Source organism: Sarcophilus harrisii, chromosome 4 (genome assembly GCF_902635505.1).
Source record: "Sarcophilus harrisii chromosome 4, mSarHar1.11, whole genome shotgun sequence".
Classification (NCBI taxonomy): domain Eukaryota; kingdom Metazoa; phylum Chordata; class Mammalia; order Dasyuromorphia; family Dasyuridae; genus Sarcophilus; species Sarcophilus harrisii.
The window spans coordinates 102,197,139-102,215,214 of NC_045429.1; the positions used below are offsets into that span (position 1 = coordinate 102,197,139).

General features: G+C 44.4%; 1 protein-coding gene across 2 annotated transcripts in view; it reads right to left on the minus strand.

Moving 5' to 3' along the window:
- Nucleotides 1-16,438: 16,438 nt before the first annotated feature.
- The window catches only part of CD34 (CD34 molecule), a 33,678-nt gene continuing 32,040 nt past the window's right edge, over nt 16,439-18,076 (minus strand). For both annotated transcript variants that reach the window (XM_031937285.1, XM_003767657.4), the window contains exon 8: nt 16,439-18,073. In XM_031937285.1, coding sequence (XP_031793145.1) covers nt 17,888-18,073 — 186 coding nt within the window. In that variant the 3' untranslated portion in view covers nt 16,439-17,887. The remainder of the gene's footprint in view (nt 18,074-18,076) is intronic.

Consider the following 18,076-nt stretch of genomic DNA (forward strand, 5'->3'; position numbering starts at 1 on the left):
CACATTAATTCCAGAGGAACATTTTATTACAGTCATCAAAAATCTTATTAAGTCAATTCAACATTTCTACACTCTTAAATGGCCTCTATGAGTCAGGAACTTTGTTAGGAGATCGGGTTAGGATAAAAAGACAAAAGGACAGCTTCTGTCTTCAAGAAATTTACATTCTACAGGGGAAATAAAATATGCATACGGAGAGTAGTGAATAAAAAGTATTCACAAATTTCAGTCTTCACATCACTCCCCAGTACTAAGTGCATATTGTGTACTCAATCTTTACTTCATACAAATGAAGAATTTCAGAACTGGAAGTGATGCTAAAAGTCATCTCCAAGCCCTACTTGAATGAATAAAATAGCTTCATCATGAAACTTTCCTAATCCAGATCTTACAAAGTTTCCCTGCTCCATCTTGCTCTGATTCTTCTGCCTGGATTTCAAGGAAGGCATCCTACTTCCTGCCCTGCCTTAAGGTCTATCCAACGTTATCTCCCATAGATCCTTAATATACCCTCTTCTCCACTTAAGGGAGTGGTCTCTCACTGTCCCTTACATATGCCAAACTCAAGACTGTTCATGCTGCATTCTGGAATTTCTCCCCAGTTTCCCTCCATCTATTGCACGCTGCTCTTAGCCTTCAATGTCTGAAGGGGTTTAGAGTTGGGGGGATGTGCCATATCTCTATGTAAGAAGTTCTGAGGGAGAGGGATACCTCCCAGTTAGGAAAAGGGAAAGAGAAATCTCAAATGGGGGGGGGGGTATGAAAGTCAGAGAAAGGGGAGAAGGGGACCAGGCATTTAGTTAGATTTTATAAAATAAAAGGAATTAAGAAGGAGGAGGAGGGGGAAGAGGAAAAGCAGGAGGAAAGAGGAGAGAAAGATGCCGAGGAGGAAGAGGAGGCGGAAGAGGAGGAGAAGGAAGAAGAGGAGGAGGAAGTTTTTCCATCCTCTGATGGATAGGAACAATTTTCATCACTGCTTTGGTTGCCCCGGTAACCAGGGACAGCCCAGTGGAGAGTACAGTACAAGAACATCATGTTTTCTTCCACTATCTTATCTACCTCCTCACACCCCCTCTCTGCCCATCCTCTCCTGCCCAGGACATCTCCTCCTTTCTCATGGGTCACCTCCCTCTCTGAGGAGAGTTTATCTCTGGAGCTGGAGGACAGAGCAGCAGCGGGCTCTCCCCCCTCAGGGGTCAGGGGTGTGTGTGACCCCTTCCCCACCCCACTATTCTCGGCTCCCTGCCCCCTGGAACCTCGGACCAAAGTCACCAGACACCCTCCTGAGTCTGTATCCTCCCAGTATTATTCACATGCCCAGGGAGAGGGCGGAATGCTCCCTCCCAAGTCCCCACAGCTCCTGCCTCCCCCGCAGATACCCTTTCTACATGTCCCAAGAGCAGACACACTGTTCTTGCCGTGTGAGGTTATATAAGCATTATATAACATGGTGGCACCAATAACCACATGGTTACGCAGGCACCGGAGACAAGCCCGGATCTGGACCCAGCCCAAGTAAGTAGACAGGGCCCCTGGCTAACCCAAGGGCAGATGGAAGTCACAGCAACCTCAGAGAACAGGGACCCCAGCCCTGGATGCACCCGCCCCTCCCGGCCCAGAGTCACAACTTGCCTGGCTGAGGTCTTCCAGGCCTCCTCCAGCCCCCGGCCAGGGGTGAAGGTGGCTGCCTTGCTCTCTTGTGTCCGGTCCAATTCACACGCACGGGGTCTTCGGCCTTCCAGTAGGGCCCAGAGCAGAGATTCATACTGTCTGGGTCCCAGTGCCCATCCAGGGTAGTTTGGGGGAGGGGGTGAAACAGTCAAGCAGACCCAGGCACACGGAGACACCAGAACATGTTTGTTTCAGGAACAAGTGCTGCAGAGGACTTGGCTGGGCCAGATGTCCCCCACTCTCATGTGCCAAGCAGCTTTAAAAAAAAAAAAAAAAAAAAAAAAAAAAAAAAAAAAAAAGTAGGGATGAAAAGGGAAAAAAAACGGGCTCACTTTTTTTTTTTAATTCCCTAATAACCTGTGGTTATAAAGGAAGCTGAGGAGTATGGGGGCTCTTTCCCCCAATTCCCACCCACCCAGCTTCCGGCTGCTGCTCTCCAACTACCTCCTGCAGAACTTGGCTGAACTTCAGCACGGAGGAAGCAAATGCAGCGCACAGCCCCTCCCCACAAACACATACCCAGAGACCCCAGCTTACTGCAGTGACCACGCCTCCTCCTCTGGAGAGGGAGGGGGAGAACGAGAAAAGCCCCCTCCCCTATTCCTCTTCCGCAGGGCAACCCTGGATGGGGGGCTCCAGGAGACGGGGGAGGAGAGGAGGGGAGGAGCTGCCGCACCTGCCCAGGGTGGGTCCCGGGGCCACGCCCTGCGTGGCAGGGAGAGAGGGAGGTTGGCTGGGCGATGCAGATGCAGATGCAGCCCCCCACACATGTGGCCGCACTTGCCTCCCTCCAGGCTCCTCTCTAGCTACCACATCTATCTACCCCTGCAAGGGGGTGAGAAGCGGGAACCCCACCAGCCTAGCCCTTCGCATGCAAGCGCACTCTCTTGCGACCACCTGTCCGCCTCTCCGGAGCCCCTTCACACTCTGCAGCCCCCTCCCCACTTCCTTTTCCCTTCTTCCCCCCAGGGTCCTCCTTAGGCCTTCCACCATTGGTTCTCCTGTACCCAGGGCCCTGTTCTGCAGCAAAGGGGGCACCACGCCCACTGCAGGGGAGGACAGGAGAGGGTGGGGGGTCCCGCGTGGGGGATGCTCGGCTCCTGGCGCAGGGGGCTGATTCTGCGCCTGCACCTGCCCCGAGATCCCCCGCGCGCCAGCAGCCGTGCCCACTGACCACGCCGCGGGGGGCGGGGGGGGCGCGGGGAGCCCTCTCCCTGCTACGCGGAGGGGGCTGGGGCAGAGCTGGGGGGAGGGGCGCCGCGGGGGGCACTAACCCCAGGGCAGTAGACCCCCGGCTGCAGGCCCCCGGCTACGCGTGCATGCGCCCAGGCCGGGCCAGGGCCTCTCTCTTACCTTTGCTTCTGAGTCGGCTTCCGGAGCGGGGCGGCGCTTGGGGAGGGGGCCCCCCGGAGGGGTCCCCCGGAGGCTGGAGCCCGGGCAGCCGCCCGGCCGGCCGCCGGCTCTTCTGCAGCGGCCGCCGAGCCAGCGTGTGAGCTCAGCCCCCGAGCCCGGGCGCTTCCCACGCTCTGCTCGCGGGGCCCCGCCACCTAGCGGCCGCGTCTGCGCAGCGCAGCCTGGGCCGGGGACCGCGCCGCAGCCCGGGCTGGGCCGGCGCTCCCCGGACCCGGAGCCCGCTGGGCGTGCAGGCCGAGGGGCCGCCCTGCACCGGCCGGGGCTCGGGCCCAGCGCCCGGCCTGGGTGTGGGTTGGAGGCAGCTCGGCCGCCATCGTTCCCTCGTAACGTTAAGCCCCAACTGTTGCCAAGCGCCGCGCTAAATGCCGGGGGTCGGGCATGAAGAGAGCCCCTGCCTTCAAGGAGGTTACAATCTAAGAGCGAGGACTGCGTGCAAACCGCTAAACAGAGCCAGCCATAGGCGGGCAAAGGAAGGAAATAAGGGGCGACTCTGGGTGGGTCACGGAACCCTTCCCAACCTACGTCCTCATCTGAAGGATGGAGATCCTGGCAACCACTTAACCCTGCTCCCAGAGCGGTGAAAAGCCAACGGGGGAATACATATGCATAGATTTGCAAGTATTAAAGTGATGAGCAAATGTTGAATTTTTTTATCTTTTTTTTATTCTGAATTTAAGAAATAAAGCAGCCATTGCCATAACAAAATGAAACGGAAGAAAAAAGAGTATTGCATCTGAAACCGCCGATCTATTACGAGTACCTTGCTTTTAAAATAAACAAAAAGTTATTTTGTAATTTTCTTTTTAAAATAAACAACCAAGTTATTAGTAATTTTCTTTTGTAATTTTCTCCCCTCTTTCTCTCCCATGCTACAGATGGCTACCAATGTTAGTTTTCATTAGAAACAATCAGAATTTGAACTTGGGTCTTAGGACTCCAAATTAAGTTCCAGTCTCCTTACAAATGAGGAAGCAAGGCCTGGAGATCTGAGGGACTTCCTGAGGTCACTTGGCTAGTCAGCCAGGGCTGAGGAGGCAGTTTGGTGAAATGGAAAGATCCGGAGTTAAGAGGAAACAGGCCCAGCCTTTCTGGGCCCTGCCTGGAAAAGCCAATCCTCTTGCTGACGGGAGTCATTAAAGCCATTCCTCTGCATCCAGCCAGGACTTCCCTTAACTTTTTTTTTTTTTTTTTAAAGAATCAGACCTGTTTCACTGGTTTAGAGTCCTGCCAAAGAGAAAAGTCAGCACTGGTTCTGGACACAGAAAACCTGGATTCAAATCCCACTTCAGGACAAATTACCTGTATGATCTTGAGTCATTTAACTATACAAGTTTTTTCATCAGCAAAATCAGGTGGCCAGACTAGATGTCCACCGAGGTCCCTCCCAGCTCTAAAAGTTAGGTTCTTAATATCCTTAATCTATACTTGTTCTTCCAAATTCCCTGAGAAATTAAAGGACTTGCTTAAGGTCACATAGCCTTAATGAATCAGGAATTAAAATGCTGACTCAGAATCCACTCTGGGAGATCTGGCTAGGGAGAGACTGAATGTCGGAAGGAACTGAAGGTGGCTCAGAGCAGGGAAAGGAGGGGAAATTCAGGGAGCCAGGTTCTAGTGTGAGAAGAGGTGAGATAAGAAATGTGAATTGCTTTTATGTTAATGGATTAATGGGATGTTAATCACTTTTTATATCTGTTTTCATCCCTACCACCATCATCTTTAAAGGCTTCCTGGACCAGCCAGGCTTGAGCAGCCATGGCCTCTACTCATCTGGAGAACCTTCTCCCCTTCTCCGAACCTCCCCACATTGCCTAGTGTATCCAGAACAGCTCCTTTCCAGAATTCCTCTGATCTGGGGCATCCAAGTGATAATATATGGAAAGCTCTTAAAGCACCGTATAAATGTTAGCTATTATTATCTAGGTGAACTCCTCCAGACTAGCATATGACACATCAGAAACTGCCTAGTAATCAATCAATCAACAAGCATTTATTTAAATGCTCACTATCTACATTAGGTAGCATGGTGCAGAGCCTGGAATCAGGGAGACTCATCTTCCTGAGTTCAAACCTGGTCTCAGAAACTGTATGACCCTGGGCAGGTCACTTAATCCTATTTACCTCCATTTTCTCATCTGTAAAATGAGTTGGAAAAGGAAATGGCAAACCATTTCAGTATCTCTGCTAAGGAAACTCCAAATGGGGTCCCATAGAGTCAGACATAAATGAAAAAAAAAAAAAAACAATAACCATCTATATGTCAGAGAAATAATCCCTAAAGGGTAAATAGTTGACTATTACTATCATTCCCAAAGAATTATAGATTTAACACCAAAAGAGGCTTTAAAAGTCATCCGGACAAACCTGCTTTTTTAATAGGTGCAGTGACTGAGGTTTTCATTGCTTTGCCCAAAGTCACCCAAGCAATTGATGGCAAAGTCAGGTTACAAATCCACGTGATCTGATTTCATATCCGTGGTTCTTATGAGGCACAATAGCAATAAACAAATAAGTCAGGCGAGCGATGGGGAGGGACACTGCTGAATGATTTTTCTATAATCAGCTATTAAAGACTTGTACTACTAATTAGTCTATTAATTAGACATTTTCTCATGCTTCCACATGTTATCAGCCTGCCAAGGCAGAGAAAACCCAACCCCTGGGATAGAAGATAAGAAAAATCAGAAAGACAAAGGTAGCAAATTCTAATAACAGAGATTGTGTGTGTGTGTGTGTTAAAAGCACATTTCTCGGTGCTTTGGGCAAAACCATCTTCAAAAAAGGGTGAGGTATTTTGCAATACTCTAAAGTGGGGAAGAAGCGTGTGTGAGAGAGTTTGGTATGACTTTTGTTGATCCAGAAGGAGAGAAATTAGAATCCATCCTGTCAATCCATGAGCTTTTATTAAGCACCTCCTATATGTCAGGCACTGTGCTAAGCAATGGGGATACAAAAAGAAGCAAAAGACAATTCCCACCCTTTAAGAGCTTACAACCTACTGGGGCATCAAGTAAACCAGTAGATTCATATTTTTTGTTGGTGTTTGTCATTTGTAGGACTATGACATCAAGGAAGTGATGCCCTGACATACAAGTGACTTGCATTTAAGGGAGGGAAGGCTGTGCAAAGTCACCTGCCTCACTTTCTCCTCCAGAGATATTTGAGTCCAGTGGCCAGATATAAATCAGGATAACTGAAGATGACCCAGGATGCAATGGGAAACCTTGGGCTTTTTAAGCTAAGGTCTCAGTGACTGAGGCAGCATTCATTCAGTGATTAAGGCTAGGTAGTAATTGAAGCAAAGAATCTTCTTTTATCCTAATCCCACCCCCAATTTTTTTCTAAATAAATTAATTAATTATTCTGGGAGGGGAAACTCTCACAGTTTCTATTCAAAGCAGAATATAAATATAATATAAAGAATATAGAGAAAGTCATTAATAGAGAAAAGAGTAGAATTAAAAGGGATTGGAGAAGTCTTCTTGTAGACAAAAGGAATTGAGCTGGAATTTGAAGGAAGTCAGGAAGGTGAACAGGTAGAGATGGGATTGACCAGTCCAGGGATGGGGACAGCTAGAAAAAATTTTCAGAACAAGAGATAAGAGTTTCTTGTTTGTGGAATGACCAGAGGCCAGAATATGGTGGGGAGTAAAGTATAAGACTAGAAAGATGGGAGGGAAAAAAAGGGATCTATGAAAGACTTTGAATGTCAAGCAGAAGATTTTGCATTTGTTCCTCCAGGTGATAGGGAGTCATTGGAGTTTATTGAGTAGAAAGGTAACATGACTGGACCATCTTTTTGGTGAAAGCTTTGGACTTTCCTTTCCACCTTGAGCAATCAACTGATGTTTCCTGAGGAATATTGTTATTGTTCAATCATTTCAATTGTATTCAACATTTAGTCTCCATCTGGGGTTTTCTTTATACTGAAGATACTAGATGTGGTTTGCCATTTCCTTCTCCACTCATTTTGCAGATAAGGAAACTGAGGCAAACAGGATGAAATCACTTGTTAGGACCACACAGCTAGTAAGTGTCTGAAGCTGAATTTGAACTCGGGTCTTTCTGATGCTATCTGCTTTCTGGCACTCTTTCCACTGAGCCACCTAACTGCCACTGCCAGAGGAGTACAAGATGTTTATTCCCACGCTGCCAAAATTGCAAGTGCTCACATTTCTTCCGGCTTTCAATCAATCAATAAACATGAATAAAGCTTTTACTTGTGCCAGGCATTGTGCTAAGTGTTTTCTAGTCCTTTCCTCACAACAACCCTATTATGGATTAAGTAAGGCCATAATATCTTTTTAAGATTGAAAAATAATAGTAATTATCCATTGGGTAGCAATTTACAAATATAATCTCATTTTATCTTTACAACAACTCTGAGAGGTAGCTGCAACAATTATCACCATTTTACAGATGGGGGAACTGAGGCAGATAGAGGGTCAAGCCAAAATTATTATTCTTATTTGACATATGAATAAACTGAGGCTCTGAAAAATTAAATTACTTCAGGCCAGATCTGCTGCTAACTCTTAAGTTTAGTGTGACATCATTCGACCCTTCTGGGTGCCCTCCCTACAAGAAAAGCAACGGAAAGAAAAGTAAGCCCATAATTGATCTCCCAGTGGCTGACAACAAACAGCTACTAGGACTGCTGGTCTCCCTTTCCAAAGGAAGACACAGGCAATGGAATCTACCCAGATGTGAACCATCTTTTTTTTCCCCCTCCACATGCCTTCCATATATTAAGCTACTGTTTGGGCTTTAGTCCCGGGGCAATAATCTCCTTAGAGGCACTTGATTTTGAGAAGGTGGGAGAAGGGGAGAAAAAAAAGTAGACATATCAATCAATAAACATTTATTAAGTGCATTCTATGTGCCGGGCACCTAAGTGTGGGAGATATAAAAAGAAGCAAAAGACAGCCCCCTGCCCTCAAAAAGCTTATAATCTAATGAAGATGACCAGAAGGGTAAAGGTATTAAAATAGAGATAGAGATAGAGCCTTGTACAAAGTTATAAGGAATAATCATAGTTAGCATTTATGTAGTATTTTAAGATTCATAAAACACTTTGCAAATATTCCCTCTTATTGCAGAAGATAACTCCATCTCCCAGGCCTAGGAGTTGTCCTGGATTCCTCACGAACTCTCATCCCCCATATCCAAACTGTTGCCAAGGCCTGATGATTTCACCTTTGCAACATTTCTTGATTATGCCCCTTTATTTCCTCTGACACCTTCTAGTTCAGACCCCCATCACTCCATGCTGTGATTATTACAAGAGCTTGCTGGTAGGTCTTACCTGCCTCAAATATGTCCCCAATGCAATCTGTATTCCATAGCTGTTTTGATTTTCTTGAAGCACAGAATAGATTCTCTCCTTCCCTGCCTTCCCTCTTTTTTTCCTCCTCCTCCTTTTCCTCCTCCTCCTTTTCCTCTTCCTCCTCCTCCTCCTCTTTCTTCTTCTTCTTCTTCTTTTTTCTCTCTTTCCCTCTCTCTCATTTTCTCTTTCTTTCTTCATTTCTCCCCCTCCCCCCTCTCTCTCTCTGTCACACACACGTGCACACACACACACTCAATAAACTCCAGTGACTCCCTGTTGCTCCAGAATCAAATACAAAATGTTCTGTTTGATATTCAAATATTCAAAGCCCTTTGAGAGCTAACTCCATCCCATCTTCAGATTCTTCTTAACCTTACTTCCCACCATATATGCTTCCATCTAGTGACACTGACATCTAATGACACTGACCTCCTTTTTTATCTTTAGGCATTTTTTTCTGGCTGTTCCTTATGCCTGGAAAGCTCTTTCTCCTGACCTCCTGGCTTCCTTTAAGTTCCAACTAAAATCCCAGCTTTTACTAGAAGCCTTTCCCAACCCCTCTAAATTTTAGCACTTTCCCTCTGTTAATTATTTCCTAGCTATACTATAAAAAGGTTGCTTTGTCTATGTTTTTAGGCCATGTTCTCTTATGAGATTATCTACTCCCAGAAGGTAGGCCTCTTTTTGTCTCCCCAGTGCTTAGCACAGTGCTGGGCACATGGCAGGTGCTTAATAAATGTTTATTGTTTGATTGGCATAGAGAACTCCCAATAAGAAAAGTGTCTACCAAGGCAGATTAGAAACTATACTGTAACCTACAGTTAATAGAGGACTATTTGATGGCACAAAAAGAATAAGTGTCTTACTCAGGATCATACAGCACTGAACTTGGGTCCTTCTGACTTTTGGCCAACTTTCTATCCACATTACATCACCTCACACACATATAAACATTCATATATGTCCAGAAGTCCTGATGGGGGCAGGGCTCATATAGGTTATTATATCAAAGCTGGTTCAAGCCATAAACCCAATTATTTGCCAATCTACCTGCCTCTCTCCAAAGGCTCTCCCCAGATGCATTATTTTTCAATTCTAAAACCATGATCAAATCAATCCTACCATTGTTACTAGGAAGGGTATGTGTCAGCTCCATTTCTAATCCTGGTAACTCCCCAAATCAGAAAATCCCCTTCCCTGATCCCTACTCCTTTATTTGTGGCGTTGTCTCCCAATCAAATATCAACTCCTTATGTTGTGTCCTCAGCAACTAACAAAATGTTTGGCAAATAATAAGTCCTTTATAATTATGTTTGACTCTTCATGACCTCATATGCCATATTGTCCATGGAGGTTTTTTGGCAAAGATATTGAAGTGGTGTGCCATTTCCTTCTCCAGTTCATTTTACAATTGAAGAAACTGAGCAAATAGAGTTTAAGTAACTTGCATAGGATACACAGCTAATAAATGTCTGAGGCTGGATTTGAACTCTGACCTTGCTCACTTCAAGCCCAGTGTTCTATCTACTGAATCACCTAACTCCCCTATTTAATAACTATTTCATGGATACTATAAGATAATATGTGTAAAGCATTTTTCAGACTATGAAACACAAATACATGTTTGTTGTTCTTTATTCATACATATACATATATATACAAATATTTATGTGTATATATACAAATATTTAAATGGAGCTGTTATCTTACTGGTGTGGTATATTTCAGAACCTTCTGTGCCTCCTTTATGGTAAGTAGCATAGAGGATACAGCATTAGAGATGGAGTAAGGAAGATCTGAGTGTAAATCAAGACTCAGAAATGTGCTAGAAAGAACTTTGAGTACTATTTGTCTTAATTTCCTCAACTGTAAAATAAGGTAGCACTAGCTTCACAAAGTCAGTGTTGGGATCAAATGTTATATTTGTAAAGTGCTTAGTCGAGTGCCTGGCACATAGCAGGCAGCTAATAAATGCTTGTTTCCTTCCTTCCTTTGCATCCAACCAATTATTCATGTTTTCCCAAAAAACTTCCCATTAAGCATGCATCTAATATACTAGGGGGAAATTAGGTGGCACAGTGATAGAGCACTGGTTTAGAATTAGGAAGATCCATCTTGCTGAATTAAAATCTAAATATTTATTAGCTATGTGACCTGGGCAAGTCACTTACTCCTGTTTGCCTCAGTTTCCTCATCTGTAAAATGAATTGGAAAAGGAAATGGCAAACCACTCCAGTACTTCTGTCAAGAAACACCCAAAATGGTTCACAGAGAGCCAGACACGACTGAATAATAACAATATACCAGAGATCTTATTCTGGCTTTTCTTAATCTCCCTGGGGCACCATGCAACACTAAGGCTGCCCACCTGTTGCTACTCATTCTCCATTCATGGCCAGTCCACCTCCGCTGTCAGCCCTCTATGTCCCCCATGATGCCTTTCTTGCTCTCCTGCGCACATAAGGCGTCACTGGTAACGCACATCAGCTCACTGATGCCCACCATGCGTCTTTTTAGTGCCCTCTGAGCTACTTACAATTTCAATTCCTCTGAGATCAGACGTTCATGATTCATAGCACCCCCCACGCACACAAACACACAATCTGACCCATGAGTAGGTGTTACGATTAATCATCGCTGGCTGATTACCCTGATTGCCTCGTTTGTTAGCCTGCTGCGGCTGTCATATTTTCAGTAACTACATTTTGTTTGTCCTCATTCGAGTACAACCTTCATCTGGAATATCAGACAGAATTTTTGGAACACATGAGCTGTCCATATGTGGAAGCCTTTCTTTCACATCATTATTTTCTGGCACGCTAAAAGGGCTAACCTACCCAGCTCATAGCACTGTGCTTTGCATGTAGCAGATAATCAATAAATCATACGTGAAAGATTCTTCACTCTGATTTATATATTCACAGCTCAAGGGTGTAGATTACAGCAGAAGGGTTAGACAATAGGATGAATTTACTGACAAGCAGTGGGGACTGAAGAGAACTGGAGACCTGTCAATCCAAAGCTCTCCTCCTGTTCCTCCTTGATCTCTTATATAAGATTTCTCATATCAGCATTTAAGGCAGTTTAGTGGATAGAGCATTGGACTTGAAGTCAGGGTTTGGATCCCATTTACGCAACCATGTGACTCTGGGCATATCACAAGCTCAGTTTTTTCATCTAGGAAATGGGGATAACAATAGCACCCACCTCACAGAGTTGTTGTTAAGAGTCAAATGAGATAATTAATGCAAAGTAGGTACTTTGAAAAAATCTCAGCAAGTCATCTAACCATGTTTGCCTCAGTTCCCTTATTTGTAAAATGAGTCGGAGAAGGAAATGGCAAACCATTCTAATATCTTTGCCAAGAAATTCCCACATGGTATCACAAAAAGTCAGATACTACCGAACAACAACAAATCTGTTATGGGCAGCCAGATGGTGCAATGAGCTTGAAATGAGAAAGACTCATCTTCATGAGTTCAAATCCAGCTTCAGATACTTACTAGCTATATGATCCTAGGCTAGTAATTCATCCCTGTTTTCCTTATTTTCCTCAAGTGTAAATTGAACTGGAAAAGGAAATGGCAAAACATTCCAGTATCTTTGTCAAGAAAATCTCAAATGAAATCATCAAGATTGGACCTTACTGCAACAACTGAGCAACAATGAATATTGGCTATTATTATTTTTCTTATGGTGAATCACCATCTTCTTCCAGGAATTTTTTTCCTTCCTTGGCTTTTGGTAGCTTGCAAGTTATGATTATCTGCTGACCACTCTTTTTTGCTCTACTTTATTTTTCCTCCCTTCGCTCATTAAGGATGAACCTTCTTCTAGTGCTGTACCCCCAACAATAACTTTTCTGCAGTTGGTTTTCCCCTTATTCCCCATATGGTTTAACTATTAATGCTTCTCTACAGACAATGTTTGTGTCTCCATTTTTGTCCTGGATGGCTCTTCCAAGGTCTTTCTCCGGATCTCTGACTAGCTTTTAGATATCTGCAGGGCTCATCAGTACCTCACACTCAATACAGAGAATGGATTTTTTTCTAAGACAACATATCTATAATTTATTATCTTCCTTATCACAAATCCTCCTCAGCAGCGAACTGGTGGTCATCACTGATTCTTGTTCTCCATGCCAATATTCAACTGATAGTAATAACAGTAATATTTATATGAAAATTGTAAGGTTTGCAAAGTGATTTACATGTATTTGATCTCCACAACAATTCTCTGAGCTAGGTGCCATTTTTATTCCCATTTTCAGATGAGAAAACTGAGGCTGAAGGAAGTTGTCAAGTAACCGAGGTACAATTTGAGCTCAGATCTTCTAGACTTCAAATCTAAAACTCTACCCACTTTGCTGGCTGGTCACATAAATGTCACTGGAAAATCCAGCAGAGTTTGGAGGCAAGATGTGCAATCAGTCAATCAACTAGCATTTATTAAATGCCTAATGTGTGCTAAGCAAGAGAGTGCAGGTGATTAGGATAAGGCTCTGGTCTTTGGTTAAGAAGCATGCTCATGTAGAAAAGAGGCAAGAGCTGATTTTCATTGGAATGGAAGCAAGTTGGAACCATAGGCCAGACTTTCTTTAAAGCCCTAAAATCCAAGTGATTGCAAAAGAAGCAGGAAATCCATTGCAAGAACAGCAGCAAGTAGGTGATGCTGTGGACTCAATACCAGGTCGAAATCAAGAAGAATTTAATTCAAATTTGAGCTCTTGATACCTACTAGCTGTGTCATGTGACCAGTGTTTGCCTCAGTTTCCCCATCTGTAAAATGCAGATAATAATAGCACCTAGCTCCCGAGTTATTGTGAGGATGAAATGAGATATTTATCAAGTGCCAGCAGTGTCTGGTATATAATAGGCATTGTACAAATATTTGCTATTATTAAGAACAGGGACTCAGGCTAAGAAATAAGTATTGAGGTACAAACTGTTCATCTGACTCAGCTTGTTTCCCCAAAGCCTAGACCTCTGATTGTGATTGTGGGCATTGGTACAATCTTGACATGAGTTTAACATACCCCTGTTTGACCCAGCCACACCAGCAAAGCAGGGGGCTCAGATCACCATCTCTTGTCTATTCTATATTCTAAAAGTTTTTAATACTTGTCCCCTTCATACCATTACCACTACTATCTCCATGTCCTTTGCTCACTTGCCACCTGGATACCTATCTGATCTCCCTCCTCCAATCTCTTCTTTGTCCAATATCCTCCAATGACTTTTCCCTACTGAATGACTTAATGGGTAAATTAGTCTTTAGGATGCATCATTTTGATCCTATCATTCCTTAGTTCAAAAATCTTGAATGGTTCCTAAACAGTAACTTCTAATTGCATCATTCAAAGCCCTCAGATCCAGTTCCAATCTATCTTTCCAACTTGATCTTCTACCACTCTCTAACACATTTTCCATGTGCCAACTCAATGTGTCTTTATCATCCTTGGCTCCCTTTACCTATGCTTTTTTCTTGGATGCCCTCATCCTATTTCTGCCTGTCAAAATCCTCCTTATTTAAGGCTTGACTCCAATGCCACATTCTCCATGAAGTCTTCCCTAATTGCTCCTACATCTGGCTCCCAGCCAGGAGTGACTTCTTCCTCTCTCTGAAATTTGTAACACCTTTTATACCAAGCCATGAAATACTGCTTAGTATTGTAGCTATGATTGTGTATATCTAATTCTTTTTGGCTAGATGGTACATCCCCTTGAGAAAAGAAATCATGTCTTATTCATCTTTAGTGGATGATACCCCCACCCAAGCCTGGCATAGTGACTTGCACACGGTAGGTACACAATAAATTACCCTTTCCATTCTCCTCTTCATGCAGCATAAGATCAAATTAGGTTTTTTATTTCACTTTGTTGTTGCACACTGGGGCTCCCCTTTCCCCTCTCCCTAAGCCCAGGGCTCCTAATCATTGCAATGACTGATGGACAAGCCCTCACAAGGAGATATTTCACAACACTACAACAAGAACACCGGGTTTGTAATCAGACAACTTGGGTTTGAATTCTGGCTCTACTCCGGCTACCTAGTTGACCTTGGGCAAGCCTGCAAAATGAGAGGGGGTTGTCCGACATCCTCTTTCCAGCTCTTTCCAGCTCAAACATTCTATGATCTAGGAAAGCCAGGTCATAAATCACCAAGAACAAGGCTTTTGACCAGAATGTCCTAAAGGCAAAACTGTAGAGGTAATTCAATACTTCTCCTCCCCACCTTTCCATTTCCCCCATAACCAGCCCTGCGGAGAATGTCCAAAGCTGGCTAGGGGCCATGAGTTTTTGCTAAAGGGGAAATGGGACAAAAGGGAGAGGAGCCCAGAACATAGATACATTTGAAAGGATTTCTCCAAACTTCGAAAGCCCCTTCCAGCTGAACTGCTATGAAATCCTCCGCTGTTCCCCTGTTCCCCTGTTCCCCTGTTCCCATGGCTTTATGGAAAGCTTTGGACAGGGCCAAACGGCATGAACTCTCAAAGACCAGTAGGTGGGGCAAGTGTCACATTGCTATTTGACTAGTTCCTCCAGGGTGGGACCTCCCTGAGGTATCAGAGAAAGGGACCTGACTTCCCAGCTATCACAGTGAACTGACCTCCTCTCCTCACCTCCCCCCCAAACATTGTCTCCAAACTGTGTGTCAAGCACTGTACGCTGCTTCTGGAGATCCAGAGACAAAAATCAAATTATCTGTCCCCAGGAAATATAGTTTATTGATAATGGCACCCCAATTCCCCCTTCCCATATTTTTAGAGAAGTTGCCACAATAGTTACAAAAACCCATCCTCCCTTTCCAAGCATCCTAGGCTTTCTCCCTGCTCTGCCTCAACACAGGATACTTTTCTTTGGATTTTTCCAACAGAGATTCCCTTTCCTCCAATAGTCTCAGGGAACATAGATGCTGAATATGAGGCCAGGAAAAACCCAAGGATAAAAGAATTGGGAGGGGTAAGTTCTAGGAAGCTATTGGAGAGGGAAGGCCTGCTCCAGGCCAGATAAGGATGCTAGGATCTGACCTTCCTTTGGCCCTGGTAGCTCTTGTCACTATTTACACACCCTGTAAATTTCCTGGAGTTACTGTTGTGCAGCTGGGACTAATATTATGCCCGCTTGGCTTTTTAAGGCCAGAGAAAGCTAAAGAAAGTCTGGGAGTGGGAAAGAGGGCGTATGAGGTTTCATTTACATTTATTCTCCTAAGGTGGTGGGTGAAAGAGAATGTCTTAACAGGTGATAGGATATCTGGACAGTGAATTTCTCAAATATCTCTAGGTTCTCTGGTCCTTGAGACCAGAGGGTCCTGAAAGGACAGCCAGGGATGATAATAATTCACATTTCTTTAGTGCCTTTGGTTTATAAAGTATGTTCTCTATTACTATCCTGAGATTAATAGAAGTTATTTTTAAATATTTCCATTTCATAGATGGTAGAAAAGGGACAAGCCTTTGTTTATTACTCCCTCCTTTTATATTCTTACTTAGATATTAAAAAGTCTGCCTATCTAGGGAGCTGTATAGAAAATAGACCCAGAACTCATAGAATAGATCTCTGTAATGGGCTAGGTCTAATGCAATTCCCACACCCCTCCAAAATTCCTATTGTATTGGTCATCCTTACACTCATAGTTCATTATTTTGCCAAGACCAATAATATATACCTTTGATGTTGGATCTTTCCATTTTTCTTTTGCAAGGGAACTTAAAACATCTCTTCCTCCTTTTTCCCCCTTAGAATTTTTCAGGATCTTGTAGGAGTAGCACTTCTCTCCAGGTTGGCACTATACCTACTGTCCTGAAGAAATGCCCCCCTAACACACACCCCTGGAGTTAGATTTTTTTCCTCAGTGTTGACAAATGGAGGGAGCAGAGGCTCATTGGCCTTTGGGATGGTGTACTCTACAAACAATCCTCCTCAGACAGAGGTTCCCCTTTCCAACAAGCAGGTAGGCAGTCATTATCTCAGATATGGTTTTTGCTTTTCTTCCCCCATTAGAATGTAAACTCCTTGAAAGCAGGGATCGTGTTTTTACCTTTTTTATTTTCAAGTGTTTAGTTCCTCAAACCTAGTAAAATAAGTGCTAACTAAATGCTTACTGAATAACAAGTCTAGACAGCATCAATAGAAACATACCCGTTTTACTATCGCTTTAATTACAGTATTTACAAACATTTTTTTCAAAGTGGAAAAAACCTCAAAACTACAACCCTCTTCTCAACCTCTGGAAAGTGATGCTTCTAAAGGCTGTTGAACACAGGGACTCCTGCTTCCTCCCTCCCCAAAACTATTCTATCCTTTTCTCCCAAGAGGATGACTCCTGGTAGTGAACAAAGAGGGCTAAAAGAGCTAGAGAAATAAGGACCTTGGCAGGGATGGAGGGGCTAGGGGTTAGGGGTGAGAGGTCAAGATTGAGACAGTCAGCAAGGCTGATTTTTTTTTTGCCTTCCCAAGCCTCATTTGGACATTTTCTTAGGGAAGCCAGAGGCAACAGAAGCTGGCAAAAGCTTCCCTTGTTCCCTGGGAAGAAAAGGCTTGTGGTCTCAACTCCCCCCACCCCACTTTCCCCAGAGGAAGCCAAGATTGAGTACAATTTGCTATCACTAGTATGCTCCTACATACCAGTATACATACCTACAAATGCATGGGCACACACACACACACACAAAAATAGGAATCTGATTAGTTGTAGTCCCCAATTAACAGCTGCCCATGGGCATATTTGCTTGCAGGGGAACTGGCTGTTGTGTTGGGCTTAAGAGGGAAGGAAAGGACAGCCAATTCTGCTTTGTAGGAAGATAGAGGGAAGCATTTGGGGAAAATAAGGTGTTTTAGTCTTGTTATACAGGGAGGAAGGATAGAAAGTGGTTTAATGTGGCTTTCTTACAGGAAAGGAAAAAAATAGAAGGAATGGCCCTGAATAATAGGCATCCTCCACAGAAGCATTTACAGTTCCAACTTCTCCTCTCTTCCTAGGAATTAGCAATAGAAGAGTGGGGTCTGGGATAGAGGTAGAGGTGGGGAGAAAGACGAATGTGGCAGAGATAACTAACTCTCTGATCTAGTAGGAAAGAGATTCATCTGGAGCTTGGCTCATGCCCCAGGAGCCCAGCCCCTATTTATAGAGTCCTATATATGGGCTCTAGAGCCTTGGCTCTTTCTTGTCACACCCTGGTCCCAAACAGACCAAGGTAAGAGAGTTGGGGTCCCCAGGTAGGCACTCTGTACAGTCAAAACAGGCATCACTGAACTGGGCATCCGGTAATAAGAGAGCTTCCTCCCCCCAATCCAACTTAGGGCACAAGAAAGGTATGTGTGATGAGAGAGGGACAATAGTAAAGGGTAAGAACGATCTGGGAAGTGGGGTGCTACATGGTCAGCAGGGAAGTAAGGGTGGGGAGAGGCCATCGAGAGCTCTGGAGAGGAGGGTCTTTTTTCTCTGGCCCCACCAACTCCATCCTTTCTTGGTGCATCACAGTTCAGTATCAGCCACCACGTGCTGCCTTGAGGAGTGGCCATTGCTGGATGTAGCCTGGCTGGTCCCATTCTCTTGGGCCCCTCGGTTCTGAGTGGCCTTTTCCTGTGAATCAAGGCTGGCCCCAGAGCCTGCACCATAACCCTGGCCTCCACCGTTCTCTGTGTAATAGGGGTCTTCTCCCTA